Source organism: Fundulus heteroclitus, chromosome 21 (assembly GCF_011125445.2).
Source record: "Fundulus heteroclitus isolate FHET01 chromosome 21, MU-UCD_Fhet_4.1, whole genome shotgun sequence".
Lineage (NCBI taxonomy): Eukaryota > Metazoa > Chordata > Actinopteri > Cyprinodontiformes > Fundulidae > Fundulus > Fundulus heteroclitus.
The window spans coordinates 8,620,538-8,641,144 of NC_046381.1; the positions used below are offsets into that span (position 1 = coordinate 8,620,538).

The window sequence follows — 20,607 nt, forward strand, 5'->3', positions numbered from 1 at the left end:
CCCCCCCCCCCCCCCAAAACCAGACATGGATGTGGACTGTACAGCTGACCCTCTGCAGGAGACAAAAACATATTTACATTCACATCTCTACAAAACAAACCATTACGGTATTCTTTTTTTTTTTTTTTTGCATGTATAACATAGAAAATGTAGAAACGGACAAAATGCAACATACCTGGACTCAGTTCTAATACTGCTCAGCTGTGTTATCGTTTTAAACACAGATCTCCAGTTTTTATGTTGTTTTTCTTTTTGTTGCAAGCTTTGGTAAAACCTTCAGGAAATTAACCTACAACCTCCCTCCGAAAAATAAAAAAAAATAAGCGTAAAGCGAGCGATCAATGAACTCGACATGTAGATGCATCCCCCTCACCATGTCGTGATCGAAGGAAGGAAGAAAATACGACCGTCACAACTTGTTGTGGTTTCATAAAATGCAGCTACTGTCCTGGTCAGAAGTTTATTTACATTCATCACGGCCACGAATTCAATTAATTTCAGGAGTTTTAATCATTCACGAGTCTCTTTTCCAGGGTGGGCCGATTATTCAAAGTGCAACTTTAATGGTTTTTAAAACAATCGTACAGACGCAGGAGTTTGACTCCATCCTGAAAAGGCAAACATGTACACATCCGCTCACATCTGACTGAATGTTTCCCTCAAAAAAAAGCTTTCGGTCGCCGTCAGGAAGCTTCTCGCATAATTCTGGCTTAATTGGTCCATTTAGGATTCTGGTACCGACCCAGACCGAATATTTGGGCTTCACCTATAATGAAGGGGTTCCCAAAGTGGGGGTCGGGACCCCTGGGGGGGGGGGGGGGGTCACGAGACACAACGTGGGGGTCATGAGATGAAGTGTCAGAGAATATCCTAGCTTTAATATAGCGAATGTACACTGCAAAAAGGGAACTAAAAGTAAGTGACATTTTCTAGAAATTAGTCTATTTTTCATTGATTTGAGCAGGTAAATAAGAACATTTGCCAATGGGATTAGTAGTTCTCCCCCTAAAATAAGATATTTAGATATTCTGCACTTGAAATAAGATGATGGGGATGAATTGTTCCTACTTTAAGTGCAAAACTCTTATTCCATTGAGTAATTATTTACCTGCCCAAATCAAGAAAAAATGCACTAATTTCAAGAATAATTTACCTAATTTTAGTTCCGTTTTTGCAGTGTATGCCTTTAATAGTGGAAAATATTATATTCATTTTTTTAATTGTTATGACTTTTTGACATCAGAGAATATACAATTTTTTTTATTGCAAATACATTATATTAATCTCAAAATATCTGACTTTTTTGAGGAAATGTATCCCTTCGTGGCCAATAATTTATTTTCTTTTATCTATGATGGCTGTAATACAAATATCCCCCCCCCCCCTAAAGAATTATGAGAATAAAGTCACTGTATTGTGCACAAGAATAAATAATTAAGCATAATTAAGGTTGTAATATTCCCAGCATAAAGTAGTAATATTAGTTAAAATATTATGATAATAAAGTCATAATACTGCAAGACTAGTCACAATTGTTTCAAAGTCCTGATACTAATAATAAATTGATGCTTATGTGCTAAAAAGATTTAGTATTTTCTTATTTGTAAAACAAATACTAAAATATAACTTCAATAGATGCTAAATGTTCCTTATTTTAGCACAGGGGGGAAGACTTTATTGTAAAAGTTCTCATAAAATTAAGGCCAAAAGAGTCTCGCTGGTCCTTTAATGCCAACTGAAGAGTTGGCATTAAAGGCCATTAAAGGGCCAAAGTTAATACGATGTTCATGACAGTGATCAATGAATGCAAACTTCTGTCCAGAGCTGCGGAGACTACTGATAATACTTTACACCAGACATGGTGGAGACTTGTAAACCAACGATGAAGGCAACCGACACGTCACGTTTTGTAACCTGCTGCCGCTCAGAAAACCGTAATCTCATATTTTTGCTGGTGTTAATAATAAACCCTTAAAAAAAGGATTCAAACGAAGACAAATAATAATAACAAAGAAAGTGTGCGTAGTTAGGCGTGTGAGCAGCTGGTTGACAGTTTTGGCGGGACGTATTTACAAAGCCGAGCCTCTGAGAGCCAACCGTGCTGCTAACGTCGATGAAGTGCGCTCATATGTTGAGTCTGACAAACCTCTGTTGGGTCCTTTTTTTTTAACTTCAAAACTCTGTTGAAAAACTGAATGTGGACTTCTGTAAATTCGCGTTAATCCAAAAACACACACACACACGCATCTTTAAAATCCAGAGGCAGAACTTCAGGATGGTCTTTCTGCCTTTAGGTGTTGCGGACAGCTAAGGCCTGTTCCAGCTCCTGCCTCCTCTGCTGGATCTGTCAGGAGAGCAGCGAGTTACAACAGGAAGAAGAAGAAGAAGAAGAAGCAGCAGAGATTTTGTTAAAGACGTCCTGGCGGGCGTTTCCTCACCTTGCAGTAGAAGTACCGGCTAACCGCCTCCTGGGACCAGGGTTCGTGGTAAAACGCCGCCCTCCTCTCCTCCTCAGGGTTCCCCACCACGTCTGTCATTAACTGCAAGAGAAGACAGAAAACGTTGACATCCTGCCGCTGATGTCTCACACGATGGCAAACTATGACCAGCCCGAGCATTGGTAACTTTTTAAAATGCATTTTAAAGGGCATTAATTACCTCTTAGTTTTTATCTACAATCATCTTTAAAAAGTAACAATCTACATCATGTTGATGTTTTATTGCAACAAGAAGGTAAAATTAGTTATCTGAGGAGTAACCACGTTTTTTTTCATGTTGTCACTTCATGTTGCTCCTGAGTCAAATTTCAAGAGTTATTACTTGTTTTTACCAATTTTAAAAGCATAAAAAGCAAAAGTTCAGCAAATGTTTATGAGATATGTGTCAACAGTGTTGAGGGTTTATCCAGAGTATCTGAGAAAACTAATGAGGATGAATGGATGAATTCATGGATAGATTGATGGATTTATGGATGGATGAATTCATGGACGGATGGATGGATGGATGGATGGATGGATGGATTCATTGATTGATCATGGATAGATAGATGGATGGATGAATACATGGACGGATGAATACATGGATTGATGGATGAATTCATGGATGGATGGATGGATGAATTCATGGTTAGATGGGTGGATGGATTCATTGTTTGATTCATGGATGGAAGGATGGATGGATGAATTCATGAATACATGGATGGATGGATGAATACATCGATGGATGGATGATGGATGGATGGATACATGGACGGATGAATACATGGATTGATGGATTAATTCATGGATGGATGGATGGATGGATGGATGGATTCATTGATTAATCATGGATAGATAGATGGACGGATGAATACGTGGATTGATGGATGAATTCATGGATGGATGGATGGATAGATGGATAGATGGATGGATGGATGGATGGATGGATGGATGGATGAATTCATGGTTAGATGGGTGGATGGATGAATACATGGATGGATGGATGATGGATGGATGGATACATGGACGGATGAATACATGGATTGATGGATGAATTCATGGATGGATGGATGGATGGATGGATGGATGGATGGATGAATTCATGGTTAGATGGGTGGATGGATTCATTGTTTGATTCATGGATGGAAGGATGGATGGATGAATTCATGAATACATGGATGGATGGATGAATACATGGATGGATGGATGATGGATGGATGGATAAATAAACGGATGGATGAATGAATGAATTAATTGATTCATGGATGGATGGATGAATTCATGAATACATGGATGGATGGATGAATACACGGATGGATGGATGGATGAATGATTTGATTGATTCATGGATGGAAGGATGGATGGATGAATTCATGAATACATGGATGGATGATGGATGGATCTAATAAACGGATGGATGAATGAATGAATTAATTGATTCAGGGATGGAAGGATGGATGGATGAATTCATGAATACATGGATGGATGGATGAATTCATGAATACATGGATGGATGGATGAATTGATAGATTCATGGATGGATGAATGGATGGATGTATAAATCAACATCTACAGAGCTCCAGTTCTTCCAGACTCGGCAGGAAGTCTGGACGCATGTAGAACTACTGAACCTTGAGATCCCGGCTTTGGGACTTGAGCCAGTCTTGGATGTAGCCTTTGGGGTCCCTGGAGAAGCTGAGCATGAAGTCCCGCTGGATCTTCAGCTGGTTGATGGACTCGATGGTCTCATGGATCTGGAGATTAAAAAGACAACGCATCAGATTAAAACCTCTGCTAGTGACGGCATCCCTCCCTGCTTCTGATCTCCCTCATGTTGGTTCAACATTAGCTGTGAAAATGAAGCTAGGACGTCACTGGATGGAGAAGTTTCACTGGACCATTTCTAAAATGATATTAATTACAATATCTAAGGCAGACATTATCACTTTACTAACAGGCACGACATTCTTTTAAAACTTTTCTCAGTTTTCTGACGCATAAATGGCCAAAATTTATGTGTATTACTAAATCTTTATATTTGTGTGGGAAACTAACATTTTTATTCACTAACAGGTTAGAGCTAAAGTAACATGGGAACTATACATGCAGGGGACCCAAGACAGGTACAGTTTGAGCCTTTCCTTGTGTGGGTAAACAACAAAGCATGAGGTGAAGAGGTTTAGGGATGTGACATAAAAACCAGTATGTCATCAGCATATCTACTTTCGCATATCTACAAAGCGTGCTTTTTCATTGGGTTCGCTCAACATTTGCGCTTTTTTCTTCTTCAACATTTGATTATTAAACAAGCCAAGCTCCTCCAATCCTTTGACTCTGACCCACGGTCCTTTGCCGCATGTCTCTTCCCCTTTTCCACCCCCCTTCCTGTCAGACTACTGTGTTAAAAAAAAAGCGAGTCACTAGAGCTGTGAAAAATCTCCAAAAAAAAAAAAAAAAAAGCCTGCAGAGAAACGGCTTTACGATTTAACAGGCAGGGTCTCTGCTGAGTAACTAGTTCACAAATGAACAACAGACGCGGGATAAACAGTAACAGGCAGAAACATGGACCTAACATTATGAAATGACCAGTGCCAGGTTTTTATTTTAAATTCAAAAATAAAACAGAACAGATACAGACTGACTAAGTAAAAAAAGAAAAAAAAAGAAACCCTAACCCAACAAAGAAACCCAGATAAAACAATACAACCAGAACCCTTTTTATAAACACGGACAAAATGGAAACCCGTTTAGAAGTTGGCTTACAACCCTGTGCAGCTTTTATCCACTTATGAACTCTATTTTTATTTCACACATATAATTCCTGGAGGCATCCCAAGTTCTCACGTATGTTGCTTTCCAACTCCCGTTTCAGAAAACAATTCAGTGAGTAAATGCATGTTAAATTATCTACTTTCTGGAATAAAAATGCCTTGAGAAGCGCCCCCCCCCTAAATCTAATCACTGTTTGTGCCACCCTTGGCAGCCACAGTGAAGAATTTGCAGTTACTGGCAGCAAGTCTTCTCCACCAGTCTGGATAAATCCTGGTTTATCTTAATTCAGCCACATTAGAAGGTTTTCGTGCATAAACACCTGCTAAAGGCCGTGCCACCACCCTCTCAATTAGATTTAAACACAGCCTTTGACTAGGCTAATTCAAAACCTTCATTTTTACACATTCATGAGCCATTCAGAGGTGGATTTGCTGCCAGGCTGTTGGAACTTAGTCTTACTGCGTAACCCAACTGGGTTTAAAATTAAGGGCTTAATCGCAAACTGATGGCCGGACAATCTCGTCCAGGATTTTCCTGCTAGAAAGCAGAATTTAGGGTTTAGAGGAAGTCGTCAAGGTCCTGCAACAGCAACATTTTTACTTCAGAAACAAGCACTCTGCTGCTCAAAGTCTTGAGGTTCATCAAGATTTGTTTTAGCAAACATCAGGTGGTCCTGTTCGTTCTTTTTTTTGCAGCGATTTCTACTTAGATGTTGTCCGCCGTATGGCTGCTGGGTGCCCAGTCTCTTTCCTGTTGCTGAGTCATAAATACTGACCTTAACTGAGGAAAATTAGGCCTGCAATGCTTGAGATCAGGGCTGTCAAACATACGGCCCGCGGGCCGGTTTCGGCCCGCCGAACAATTTAGTCCAGCCCAGTGGCTAAATGCATTATCATTATTCAAAAAAATTATTTATTATTTATTTTTATTTTTATTCAGTGTCCTGTCTGGCAATCTGGCAATAAGAATTGTTGTCTTAATGCCAAAAAGAGCTCATCAGATTTGACTTTCACAAGTGGATCAGTACTGCTTTTGCCATAGTGCTCTGCTTGACTTATGGATGTGAATAGTTTTATTATGATTCATGCGAGGAATATCTCAAATGATATGGACACTACAATGGGAAAGTAGGAGAGGAAAGGAAGAACAAGAAAAAAAGAAAAGGTGAAAGAAAGGAGATAAAAAGAAGAGAATGATAAAACATTTATTGAAAAAACATGTACTTCGTTTAATTAAAAATCTGCAGTTCCTATATTGTCCACGAGGGGTGCTGTGTTTTAATGAGCAGATGGTAGCACTGAGCTTCAGATGCGGAAAATTGATTTTAAAATCCCTTCTTAATTTTTATCTGTTTGATGTATTTTGTCATGCAGGACAGTGTTTTTAAGTTCCAAAAAATGTGAATAAATGTTTTTCAACATTGTACAATCACTGTGATCAGTTCTTATGCATAATGCACTTAAGTAAATGTTTAACTGAGTAAAAGTATTGTTGAAATTGCACGTACTTTTCTTAAAAACACTGTGGTTATTCATAATATATTGTGTAAAAGTGAAATTAATTTAATATAAAAATCAACAAGTCCACATTTATTAGTTCTATTTAATCTTGCAGTGAGTTTACTCGTGTGGCCCTCTTGAGATCAGATTAAGCTGAATGCGGCCCCTAAACCAAAACGAGTTTGACACCCCTGCTTTAAATGATGTTTTGGGATCTTTTGTGACCTCCTGGATGAGTTGCTGCCACGCTCTCTGAATAATATTTGTAGCTCAGCCTCAGTACTGTTCCATGTTCTCTCTATTTGTGGATAAAGCCTCTCTCTCTCATTGTGGCTCACTGGAGTCTTAGAAATGGTTTGTAACCCTTTCCAGACAGATGGATGACAATTCCTGTTTCTCACATGTTGTTGAAAATCCAGACGGGACCATAACGTGTTGCTTTTTCATCTCTTTACGCCTACTTCGTGTTGTCACGCAGGTCCTACTTAAGTGATTTCTTACGTTTACAGGTCAGCCCATGATCAGGCCTGTGTATAGTTAGTGAAACTGAACCAAATAAATTAGCTTAGCCACAGTTGTTCAACGGTTTAAGGTAAGCAGTGTTTTGCAGAAACACTTTGCTAAGTTGCCAAACTAAAACCAAACGTGAGATGGCTTCAGGTCGTACAGAACGTTGCTGTTAGCCTTTCACCCACTACTCTTCGCTCCACTGGCTCCCAGTGTGCCAGATAATTCATTTTAAAATATTTTCCTCCTGGCTTTTAGATGCCTCAGTGGTCTTGCTCCTCTGTACCTCTCTGATTTGCTTCAGCCTTATATTTCTCGAAGGGCCCTTGGATCAGAACGATGTGATTCCCATCATTTCTTAGCTAAGAAGGCAGGCGTTAACCTGACCCTAGCCAAATGAATTTCTCTCCGCCTAGCTCCACTCACATCCATCTGGGACCTCTCCATAGGAATGGCGTTTCAGAAGGCTGGGCCTTATCAAAAATCCTTGCATATGATTGGATAAGCCACTTGTCTGTCATCTTTATCGACGTGCTATTTCAACCACTCACACCGAAGCTAACCCGTGACGCTGATAAGAGCGACGCAGGAAAAAACACAAAACTTGCCAAATCCGGTCGAGAGAAGGGCGAAAACATGGTTTCCACCAACAAAAGCCTTCAGAGCCATTCTCTGATGTTCTTTTAATGAAACAATATTAGGTAGATTGGACAACATGGAAGAAATAGCAGCATCAATGTTAACGCTTGCTTCCTCGATGCGAGACGCCATTGCTGTCTGAATCCAAACAGTTTCAAGTCACGGTCGCTTCTCCACTACGTCACATCTATCAAACTCCAGCCTTGCGTCCTGATTGGCTAGACAATAAAATTGGTTGGAGAAATCACTCTCTATGGGAGATGTCCCAGATGGATGTGAGTGAAGCTAGGCAGAGCAACATACAGCTGGCTAGGGTCAGGTTAGGCAGACGTGTCCAAAAACTTGAAGACGTTCACCTTGTTGTCCAGGGAGGCGATTTCCTGCTGGTTGGCGGTGGACAGGAGGAAGCTGCTCATCTGGCTCTTGAGGGGGTCTTCCACCTCCACGTCGATGTCGTAGCAGGCCGTCTTCTTCTGGTCATTGGGGTCCACGCTGGGAGGGGAATTTATTCAGGTACAAGTCAACCACAAAAAAGGAGACAGCAAAGTGGAGCAAAGAAAGCTCCAGTCACTTGTTTCTGATCCGTTGTTTTAGCCAAGCGGCGTCCGTACCTGATCACGTGGTTGATGACGATCGGGTCGGGTGGCAGGAGGAGGTTAGTGAGGCGCTGAGGAATCTCAGAGAACTTCAGGCGAGGGCAGTCAAAAATCTGTAGAGGAGGAGAAATTAACCTTTAAAACTATAATGCAGCAATCTGAAAGATGACGCTCTGTTATTCACGGTTCTTTATGTAAAATATCCTGGTGCCTCACAAAATTAACGATGCCTCTAACGAGCCTCCATGGAGCAGAAACAGGCCCACGGCATCACGGACCCTCCACTGTGCCTAGCAGTGGGAGTTTTCCCACATAATTAACATGTTGATGGTTTTCATGGTAGGACAGGAAAGATTTAATTGTTAACCATGGAGACAAGGTGCCCCTCGTTGACGCAGTTCTCAAACAGGGACCTTTGGGTGAGTGGTAGCAAAATAAACATCATCATCCACTCTTCGCTTGTGTTTTAAATGTTTTAATTGTTTCTCTGAATACAGATTCTGTAAATTTTAGGCAATTTTTTTTTTGCCATTTCCTGAATTGAGAGGAACACTCATCGGTCTCTTCTGAGTAGCCCGTTTTCTTTCTCGTTTTCCAATTTAGAGAAGGGGCTAAGAGAAATGGACTTAGGTATTTTGTTGTAATTAGACTTCATGGAAACAAGGATTTTTGGTTTTCTAATTAAAGGGTCTCTGGACTCAAATGAGTGAAACTTTAATTGAAAAGTGCTGCAGTCATCAGTGAGGACTAAAAGCTCTGCAGCAGCAATAATAAAAAAAAAAAAAAATTATATTATACAAACATTTTTCCAATAGTTCAAAATGAAAAAAACTATGCAGCAGCAATAAAAGATTAATTTCTTTGAACATTTTTACATCTTTTTATGAGGGTTGCCAAAAAAACGTGAAGGACGCTGTGGATTCAAGATTTCTTTGCCATCACCACCGAGTCAGAGTTTTCTTTTGTGTCAATAACCCGGGCTGTAGCTATTGATTAGTAATCAGTTAATCTATCAATTTATTTTGATTCATCTAAAAAGATATAGTCCTATTAAATTCAAATATGTCAATAAACGAGCAAGGCAATTAAAATGCATCGTAAATGACAAAAATGTAAAATAAAACTCAATATATATATATATATATATATATATATATATATATATATATATATATATATATATATATATACAGAATTTGAAACAGATAAAACTAAAACTGCGGCACAGAGTTTCTTTTCTGTTCAGTTTTGCCTCAATGACAAAAATGATTCATTCACATTTATTTTATATGACTTGTTTTTGGTGCCGATACCCTTGGGAGTGAAGACTCTGTTAAAATAATTATTCACAGAGGAAGATTCTTTTTCTCCCCACCCACTGACTAAATGTTTTCAAATTAAAAGCTTATTTCAAAGTTAAATTGCTTGTGAAATTACATTACTTTAACAAAACAATTGATTCATTTAAAGATTATTTTCTATGGGGTGTTTATATGTGCGGAAGGAGATGGCTGTTCATTCTAGCCCTATGTATAAATTATATGTAATCATACAAATATACTGTATTTATTTTTAAAACACAGATACTTAATAGTAAATCTGATGCATATGATTAAAGAAAATACTCAACTGGGCCACCTTTATACATGCAGGGATCTGTGTGCTGTTTAGTTTTCCTCTCTAAACTCTTTGTTTTTAACTTTTTTAAAATATTTTAATTAGTGACTACTCTAAATGATTATGAAGATTTCACACAATACATTTAAATTCAAAACCTGAGCATCCTTTCATATATGGGGTTTAATGCTGTTTAAAAAAATGCTTTAGACACAAGTTTCTACTGAGAGAATGTAGAAATAATTGGAAACAAACAGAGTTAGGAAAGAAAATGTCTGCAGTATGTTCCAGTTTCTGCTTGTTTTTCCTCCCAAAACGTTTAAATGAAGAATATAAGCGGATCTCATCTGGGCACTAATGAGCAGAACTTTGTGTCTGGTTGGCTGATTATGTTTCCTGTTCATCACGGAGTATTTAGGCAGCTTTCACAGCTGAGCTGCTTTCCTACATCACGAGCACCAACGTGTCCTCATGACCATCACAGACCCTGGCCTTTTCATTTTTCAGACTACAGGTCTGATTTCAGCCTTCCTGCATCTTTATTCAGCGTTTTACGCTCAGGGAGGCGGCGCGTCTGCTTGGAGAAACCTGAGCAGTGAATTATATTAATAAAGCAGAAACGTCCAGAATCAGCCGTTTAGTCCATTTTAGAAGGAGAACTGAAAAAGCTTCATGAATAAAAACTGAATCTTGAGATTTGGTGATCAGATGATCTCGAGACGATGAAATACAGGCTCCCTTATTCCTTCTCCCCTTTCTTTCTTCCTTCCTTCCTTCCTTCGTCCCTCCTCTCTTTGTTTGTTTCTTACTTACTTACTTTTTTCCTACTTTCCCTCACTCCCTCCCTCCATCCACTCTCTCCTTCCTTCCTTCCTCTCTCTCTTCCCTCCTTCCTTCCCTCCATCTCCGTCTTCCTTCCCTTCTTCTGCTCTCCCTTTCTTCACGCCTCCCTCTTTTTTTCTCTCTTACTTCCTTTTTTCCTTCCCTTTTCCCTCCTCCATCCATCGTTCCCTCCCCTCTCTATTTCTTTTTTTCTTTCTTTCTTCCATCCATCTATTCTTTGTTCTTTCTTTCTTCCATCCATCTATTCTTTGTTCTTTCTTTCTTCCATCCATCTATTCTTTGTTCTTTTCTTCCATCCATCTATTCTTTGTTCCTACCTTCCATCGATCCATCCATCCTTTCTTCCATCCATCTATTTGTTCTTTCCTTCCCTTCTATCCATTCATCCATATTTTCTTTCCTTCCCTTCTATCCATCCATCCATCTTTTCTTTCCTTCCCTTCTATCTATCCATCCATATTTTCTTTCCTTCCCTTCTATCCATACATCCATCTTTTCTTCCCTTCCCTTCCCTTCTATCCATCCATCCATCTTTTCTTCCCTTCCCTTCTATCCATCCATCCATCTTTTCTTCCCTTCCCTTCTATCTATCCATCCATCCATCTTTTCTTCCCTTCCCTTCTATCTATCCATCCATCTTTTCTTCCCTTCCCTTCTATCCATCCATCCATCCATCTTTTCTTCCCTTCCCTTCTATCCATCCATCCATCCATCTTTTCTTCCCTTCCCTTCTATCTATCCATCCATCTTTTCTTCCCTTCCCTTCTATCTATCCATCCATCTTTTCTTCCCTTCCCTTCTATCCATCCATCCATCCATCTTTTCTTCCCTTCCCTTCTATCCATCCATCCATCCATCTTTTCTTCCCTTCCCTTCTATCTATCCATCCATCTTTTCTTCCCTTCCCTTCTATCTATCCATCCATCTTTTCTTCCCTTCCCTTCTATCCATCCATCCATCCATCCATCCTTCTTTCCTCCCTCCCTCCTTCCTTCTGTAGAAACAGCATCTACTATAAATTCTTGGGGAACTTTTCCTTTAAAACTCACATTATAGTCTAAAAAGGACTAAAAATGTAAAAAAACTGAGTATGTCAGAAAATTACATTTTGTGTAGGAACCCTGGAAAACCTTATCCAACGTTCATAGCTCAAATCGAGAAACGTTGTTGTTGAAATGTCCCAGATATTAAAGAATAACCCTTTCTTTACTTTTAAACAAAGTCCCCTAGTTTCTCTGATGCGCTCTTTTTCAGGGTCCCAATGACTTGATCCATGTTTCTGTCCTGTTCACGCCGCTGTGTTCTGCCCCATAACAGTCTAATTTTCCTGTGATTTCGGGTACCTGTTGGAAGTACTTGTCACAGTTGATGTACTCTTTGTCATGAGAGTCCTGCAGCTTGTTGGTCTTCACGTACTGCCAGAGCGCCTGAATGATGCAGGAGCGGGTCTGGGTGTGGATGCCGAGCAGGCGCGCCAGGCGCAGGTCCAGCTTAAACTGGGGAGGCTGCGGCCACATTACGATTAAAACAAATAAAAAAAATAACTATTAGATAATTTATGTACATGTTTGACATCTACTTAAAAGCGATGAATGTTAGGAGCCTAAAACACTGCCAACGTGAGTTTATTCCACTGAGCTATATTATACACTGGAGTGCTGATTTTGCCGAAAAACTGAAGTCACTGGCCGCCATCTTGCTACTCCTTACTCTCACAGAACCCCATAGGATTTGGTTGCAACAACAAGCAGTTTTCTGGCTGTGTGGAAACGTTTCACAGGTAATTCTACAGTCAGTGGATGTATTAACACTATCAACTACTAGGAAATTAGGTGCTGAAATATTTTACATGTTATTCATATTATATATATATATATATTATTTATTTTTGTATATATGTATACATATATGTAAATATATGTTTTTGTATATATGTATACATATATGTAAATATATGTTTTTGTATATTGTTATGTATATATTTATACATGTTATATATATTTAAATAAAATGCAAAATATTTCAGCACATGACTTTCTCAGTACTTGATAGTTTTAGAACATAACATAAAAGTATATGGCATTTGACGTTTTAAAAGTCTTAAGCCCCCCTGAACATGAGAAAATCCTCGTTATTCGATGCTGTAGCGCACATATTCCCTAGTTACTGGGGGGAAATAGGGAGTACCAATATGGCGGCTGGTGGCTTCAAAGCGACTCGTTCTAACATGGCAGCATGGCGCCCTCACCTGGTAGTCCAGCATCAGCAGCAGGGTGCAGCGAACGCTCACATCTCCCGGCCTCTTCACCTGGAAGCCATCCGTCTCCTGGGTGGTGGGCGTGCGGTGCCACTGTAACACCAAGCGGACAAAACCACATGCTGCATCTCCGTGTGTCAAAAAAAGCGTTTGAAGCCTGCTCTGTAGAGTTTGCTTTTGTATTTAAAAAAATATATTAAAAACAATGTTTGCTTTTTATTGGTTATTTCCTCCTGACAGCTTTGAAATATGATCCCCTGAGGTTTCAACAACCTAGAGACTCTCAGTCATCTAAAAACTTAGATATTAACTGCATTTTATCTCTTTTAGTAAGAATATACCATATCTTAGTTACCTCTGGATTTTGTCTAATTATACCGCTTTTAATGTTTTTACCTCAAAGAGACACTGTTTGACTCAGCGCTTGCACAAATGCCCTTTGCACAATTACACTGTGACTTCTCCTGCATTGTCTACATTTAAATTGCTTACTTTTAAATCACTGCTGCACTTTATACTGTAATTTAATTTTACTGCATTTTACAAGCTGTATGCAACGAAATTTCGTTCTGTACGCACTCTGTGCATACAAAATGACAAATAAAGTTGTCTAAGTCTAAGTCTAAGCTGCTCCATTAATGGCCGTTTTGATTGATAGTGAAGGAATTGTGAATTTACGACACGTTTAGTGGCACCCATGGTAAATATATGTTTAAATAAAGCCTTAAAATATAGACCTTTATTGCAGTGTCAGAACAGCACAATGAAAATCTATAAAAAAAAAAAAAAAACTTTAATTTGATTCATAGAGGAAACAAAAATTTCTGAGCAAATCACTGGGATGCAGTTATATTATTATATTATTTTATTTACAGAAATTGATGTTGATCAGACTTGTCTGGGTCTTTTAATTAGTTATTAATGACTTCCTGTTGCTTCCATTTCATGACGCGAAACAGAGCCACCCTTCAAAAAGGAGGAAACTTTTTCCGTAAGTCCGGCAGTGGCTCCTAGAAAATAGCTTCTCGCCTAAACCTTCATCGGTTTACGCAGAACAAAAACAACAAGAGGCGTGACGAACGAAGGCTGGACTAGTTCAGAGCGGACATGTGGAAAATAATTATAAACTATAATAATTTAAACTCAAGGATGTTTGTTTAGGAAACATTTGCTGGAATCCACCAGAAAAGTGAGAAAGAGAGCATTAAAGAAGACGCAGGACTCTGGACACATCGATTGTTATCGGTATACGGATTCAATGATTAACGATCCAATTACATCGATGCCAATGGAAAATACCCATCTATAACGTCATTTTAAGATGCTCCTTTAATTTTAAATTTACAAGGAATGACACTAAAGTGAACAGGTGATCTGATTTTTCTTTTTTTATTTAAATTCTTGCTTAGAAATAAAATGGTAAAATCATATATGGGTTATTTGTGAGTTAAAATAAATGTAAATATTAGTGTTAGACAGGCAGATGATATTGCATCATATCGATCGCATCGATAAGAGATCATAACAGACTTTGTGATATCGGCAAATATCGTATCGTCATCTAAACAAATCGACATGATAAAGCTGGCGATTTACACCCCTAGTCCTATTGGCAACAGGTGATAAAGCAATTAGTAGAAACCAATGAATTTGTAAAATTAAAACAATTTTTTTCCTTAATCTCATATTTTTCCCAAGGGAATAAATGCACTTAAAGTCAAGGCTGTGTGTTTAAGTTTACATATCTTTACCAGGAGTGCGAGTACTTCCAGCAGGTGCAGAATTTAGCCTAATTTTGACTTTTTCTGCGTCAAAATGTTTCAAAGTTTTCAGGCCTTTTAGGCTTAATTAGATATAAACAGCTAAAGCACAGTGGAAATGTCCAGCGCTGGTCGTGACAGGCAGAACTATGTTTGGTAAAAAGGTTAAATATCTCTAAAGCAGTCATGCACAACGTGAAGGGAAAAAAAAAAACACAAGATAGCAGAAGTTTAACCAAGATTTTTTTTTCTGTCCTCCAGCAAAAAGGTTTGTTAATCCAACTTTGTTTTTACCTTAAAGCTCAAAACAATATATCTTAGATTAAAGCGTGATTGCAAGGGAACTCAGAACAGGATAAATTAAGAGCAGAAAATTAATAATACAACGATTCCATTAAGAGTCAGTTTTATCTTTCCTTTCTGTCTAAAGCCAGATGTTATGAAAATAGTTTTAGCACAAAACCAAAAAGCAAGAACAAGCAGCCGATTGGCCCGGCGTATAAACAGCACATTTACCCTTCAACCAATGGCTGGCTGTCTCAGAGCAGATTCAGCACTGAATGCAGCTCAAGGTAGGGATGAAATTCCTTTGATTGAAAATCACTTAAAGAGGAGCACCTGAGTGCCGGGTTGATATAAAAAAAAAAAAAGAGGAACCTTGAGAGGCCGTCACTTTCACTCTGAAACCCTTCAAGTGGATTTTTCTCTCTTTATTTTTACGCAAGCTCACTTTTTATGGAGATGCAGAGTGAAGGGCGGCAGCTGGTTGTTTATAATAACCAAGCAGCCGTTTTCTCCATCTGCATGCTGAAACAACCTTGTGTGCTGGGAATAAAAACCAAAACAAAAAACAAAAAAAGGTGTCTTTATTTCTCCTGTTGGAGAAAAAAAATAATCTGCATGCTGAAGAGGGCAGGGCGGCCCACTCTGCCTCTCATTCGGCTTTATTCCCCCATTTAGCCAATGAGGACATGATGAGGAGCAGGCGAGATGGGATCATTGTTCCTCAACATTTAGCCAGACATGAGAAAATGGGAATTTTCAATGAACGAAAACCATCATTGACCTTGACGGCATGGCTGGAAAGTCCAATTCACAGATTTACGCAGCGCAGAGAAGCTCTCTGTTGGTAATGGAACAAGTTGTTCAAGAAGCTGTGAACAGTGTCCAAATGGAGCAAAAGGATCATTGACAGCATAGCTAACGAGCAGCTGGTTCAAGGAAAAAGGAGACACCTTTGTACTGTCACAAATACTAATAGGGGCTCATACAGGCATCATTTCTGCCATTATATTCACGTTTTTTTTTTTTTTGTCAAAGTCAGATCTCAATGACTGAAATTAAATAGTTTCATCAGATACATCCCACTTTCTCCATGTACAATCATATCCTTTCAACTTTATCACATTATAACTACAAAGGTATTGAATTCTCTGAGATTTTTTAATGACAGACGGACGGACGGACGGATAGGGGAGTGGTGGCCAAGTGACTTTAGAGCAAGGCACTTGTATCCTGGGTTTGAATCCCACAGACTCTGGGTCCCTGAGGAAGACCCTTAGGGACCCCACTGTTCCCTAATGGATGGGTTAAATCTAGAGGAAACATTTCAGAACATTTAGCAATGCAAAATAAAGATGATTATTATCATGGATGGATGAATGAACTTTGATTTTTATCTCTACAAAAAGGTAAAAGTTTTAAATCCAGGCTTTCTGGAGATCTTGTTAAAAAAATTATTTGGTGTTTACCTGGTAAGTTTTAACTAGTTTTCCTTCCACTACCTAATTAAGCTTCATAGTACGTAATGTATTATTATTTTTTGTAACTTTTTGGTTTCTTTAAATAACTGAAACACAAAGAAAGACTCCTAAACTGAACCGACAACTCTTATATATTCTTCACATAAACACATGACCACCTAGCAAAGAACCAGTTTTAAATACTGAGGCCCTTCACTATAAATAACAATTTTTTCCAAACTCTTTAGACGATGTACGAAAAAAAAAATTTAATAAAAGAAAACTGAAAAATGTCTGTAGATGATCAACTAAAGAGCAATCGCAAAGGTTTTCCCCTCCTACTTCTCAAACACATGACCTTCAGACAAACATAAACCGCCGTAGAAAGATTTTAGACCTAAAACAACCTCTGCTGATCTCCAATTATGTCATATATTTAAGCACGCAGAACGTGGTGTTCTGATCGGAAACGTTAACTAAACATAAAAGCGGCCTAAAACATCTAAAGACCCTCTGAAAACCAGGTGAACGACATATGAAGACCACTTTAAAACATAAAAACTTCTGCACGTCGTGCAACGACCAATGCCTCGTGCATCGCTTAATTGCAAACTCAGTGAGACGGCACGCAAAAAACAGAGTCTCTCTTCATCCAGGCTGACGTTACGGCCCCCCATGTCCTTTGTTTCACATTTATAATAAGTCATGTGAAACAATAATAAGCTGTGGTTTTAAGGGGGTGTTATGAGCAGACCTATTTCTTGACTTCCTTAGAGCCTCGCGGTGTCGGGCTGACCACCTCCTTTCTATACTTTCAGTTCAGACATGAGAGTTGTGTCAGTTTTCCCGAGTTTATTCTTGGCAAGAAGCTGAGTGAGTCGGTGCCACAGCATGAAGACGTTTCACTCTGACTCATCTGAAGTTAAACAGTGTCCGGTTTTGAGTAGAGCAGTTGACTTCTTTTTAACAAGACAAATAAAATATCTGGTGTGGAAAGTTAGTGCGTTTGAGCTCGGCGATACTGTTAAGGCACGGTTTGTGCTTATTCTGCCTGATTGGGTCTTTTAAGGTTAGATCAGAAAGGGAGAACGTGTTTATCTCTGGGTTTGTTGCCATTATCGTTTTGTAGAGATAAAAAACAAAAAAAACAACAAGCAGTAAAGGACTAGGGGTGTTGCTTTGACAGCAATGTGCAAGGACACAGACAAGAGTTAATTTTAGTGAAATTCCATCATTTTTTTTACAGCACTATTCTTAATTTTTCAGTTACGCTTCAAGGTTGAGGTTTTTTTGCTAGAAGGACAGATTTTTCAGAAGGCGAACATCTGCTATTTTTGTTATCTTTTCTCACCGTTTTGTTGCTGAACTAGTGTTGTATGAACATGCCGTTTATCAGTTAGTTTTGACAAAAATGTCAAACGTCTATAATTACTTTGAGTGCAGATAAACAAGTGATCATGTGCTGCGTGATCTTCCTCTTTGTGCGCGGTAAAGACACCCTGTTTTGCCTGACCTCGACCAGGTGGTTGTCCGGACCGTACAGCTCTTTGTCCAGCTCGATCACCAGGCTCTTGAAAAATGAGGAAAACTTCTTTTTCTGCTTCCCCGGCTGCAGAACAAACGGACAGAGGTGGTCGGTTAATCTACAGGGATCTTATAAATGATGGTCAGACTCATGAAAATGCACTCGTCACATGTTCTCCTTAAGGATCATTACTTGAGAGAAACCACAAGGAGCTGAGTGAGATCAGAATGAAAATAAGACAGCGATGGTTCTCATGGTCCACTTCCTTCGAGCTTCACTTTAAATATTTGTGGGTTTTGAAACGTAGAGCTAAATGTCAGAGCTTATGGCACAAAGCAAATCATTTCCCTTTCATCTCAAAACCCTTTTCCCACCACTTAGTCATTTTATACTCCCAGCCAATACATTACAAATACAAAATCCTTTCAGCACATCATTATAGACTGTGACTGAGAGCCAAAAAGGTCCCAGAAGAGCTCTAAGATTAAATACCAGCACATTTTTACCGCTAAACTCAGATTGAAATCTCAGTTTTAATATGCAGCCATTTGTCCCACAAATTAATAACACAACTCCACATCTGTTCAAAATTCTCGAGACAAAAAAAACAAAACTTAATTTACTCAAAATAATTAAATATCTACAGCCAAAACAATTTGGGGGCATTAAAAAAAATTGTCAGACCAATGCAATAACGAGACTCACATCATCCAGCAATTTCCCCTCTACTCTCAGCTCCCATGATGCAATGCTTCCATCAGAATCGTCAGCATCAGGTCGAGCTGGGTTGAACGTGTTTGAAATATAGAGCCTTAGTTTACGCTTTTGCTGCTGACACAAGGGCAAAATCAGGAGCACCGTTTAGTATGGAATATAACAAAAGGGCAAATTAATATAGCTGAAAACACTAAAAGGGGATTAATGTGAGAGGATTTTTTTTCTTTACCTTCATTGGTCTTTTCAGTGCTTCCTGGATGTCCACGCGTTTACGCATAATGGTTTGGTCCAGTTTGCGCTCAAAAGCCAGCAGATCCATGTAGGCCTGAGATTCAGGTACGAGTTCACGGATCTGTCCAGAGGAAAAAACAAAGCAATGTTATGAAATTTGGATAAAATTAGTTTTCACACAATTAATTCAAAAGTAGAAGACTATTCAAATATGTAAATATTGTGAAATGTATTAAGCAGACAAGCTGCATTTTTTTGGGGTTCCGTGATTTTTTACCAGCTGGTACCAAGTAAAGTGCTGTGTCACCTTAAATACTGTTAGAAAATACATTTTAATCCTCTTTATTGTTAAAGCAGCAGAATAACATGCAAACTAATGCATTAGCTGCAAAAAAGTGGGAACTAAAAATATTACCAGGTTTATGGCATTGCCTTATGTTTGTAGATTATTAAATAAACTAAAGCCGTTGTTCCAGATTTTCTTTGTTTTTTTATGCTTGTAACATCTTATTGTTCTTAACTGCACTGACCACTAACTAATATGTGTAACTAAATATGAACAACAATGTTAACAATAATGGTAATCCATTACCTTACTGCATGTTTTATACTGATTTTTAGGTCCCGTAAATTTCTTCTTTTACATAAAATTTTCTTCTTTTACATAAAATTTTACATAAAACCTAAAATCCCTATGAGCTCAGTCTTACATTAGCTAAAATCTGTTAGCTAGTATTGCCAAAAATGCTAGCATAAAAAACGTTTCCAAGTTGAGGCCATAATGTTATGAATTGTAAACTAAGTTAACCCTAAAATCTTTGTTTTTTGTTGCAAGATGTGTGTGTTGTAATCTAAAAACAACAACAAAAAACATGTCCTATTCACATTAGCTGAAATGCATGAGCTAAGTTGCTAACTGAAAAATGTTGCCACGTTTAGCAAGCAAAGGTTTAGCCCTTATCCTACAGTTGATAATTTGATATGCTGTAGTGTTGGAATAAAACATATAATTTCTCTTAAATATTTATATACAACAGCGCTTAAGCAAACATCCATCAATCCATTTTCCAACACTCTTATCCCTATTGGAGTCGCGAGCGGTGTCGGTGCCTATCTCCAGCTACTTTAGCAGTCCTTGCTAACATAAGTGTAACCAAATATCACAATCAATGCTAAAACAACAGATTTTTGAAAAAACAAACAAACAATAAACACATAGGCTATACTTCTTCTAACAAATGTTAGATAATATAGTCAAAAATGTTAAAAGAATGTATGTAATCTCTTTTTTTAGAGGTTAGATACATTAGCTAACCATGCTAACTCACAAAAATGCTGCTGCTGCTGCTGCTGCATTTTAGGGCAAAAGTTGATGCATTTGTTCCAGAGATTTAGCTGATTTGGAGCAAATGTGTTTGTTTGGTA

General features: G+C 38.5%; 1 protein-coding gene across 13 annotated transcripts in view; it reads right to left on the reverse strand.

Moving 5' to 3' along the window:
* Nucleotides 1-1,380: 1,380 nt before the first annotated feature.
* The window catches only part of LOC105915822 (SWI/SNF-related matrix-associated actin-dependent regulator of chromatin subfamily D member 3), a 76,082-nt gene continuing 56,855 nt past the window's right edge, over nucleotides 1,381-20,607 (reverse strand). For 4 of the 13 annotated variants that reach the window (XM_021309277.2, XM_021309275.2, XM_036124900.1 and 1 more), the window contains 10 exons: nucleotides 19,181-19,303; nucleotides 18,940-19,065; nucleotides 18,142-18,318; nucleotides 13,199-13,300; nucleotides 12,294-12,455; nucleotides 8,506-8,603; nucleotides 8,251-8,386; nucleotides 4,109-4,231; nucleotides 2,439-2,540; nucleotides 1,381-2,344 (listed from right to left, as the gene is read on the reverse strand). In XM_021309277.2, coding sequence (XP_021164952.2) covers nucleotides 2,291-2,344; nucleotides 2,439-2,540; nucleotides 4,109-4,231; nucleotides 8,251-8,386; nucleotides 8,506-8,603; nucleotides 12,294-12,455; nucleotides 13,199-13,300; nucleotides 18,142-18,318; nucleotides 18,940-19,065; nucleotides 19,181-19,303 — 1,203 coding nt within the window. In that variant the 3' untranslated portion in view covers nucleotides 1,381-2,290. The remainder of the gene's footprint in view (nucleotides 2,345-2,438; nucleotides 2,541-4,108; nucleotides 4,232-8,250; nucleotides 8,387-8,505; nucleotides 8,604-12,293; nucleotides 12,456-13,198; nucleotides 13,301-18,141; nucleotides 18,319-18,939; nucleotides 19,066-19,180; nucleotides 19,304-20,607) is intronic. The other 9 variants (XM_012850052.3, XM_012850055.3, XM_036124902.1 and 6 more) reach the window with 3 other exon arrangements.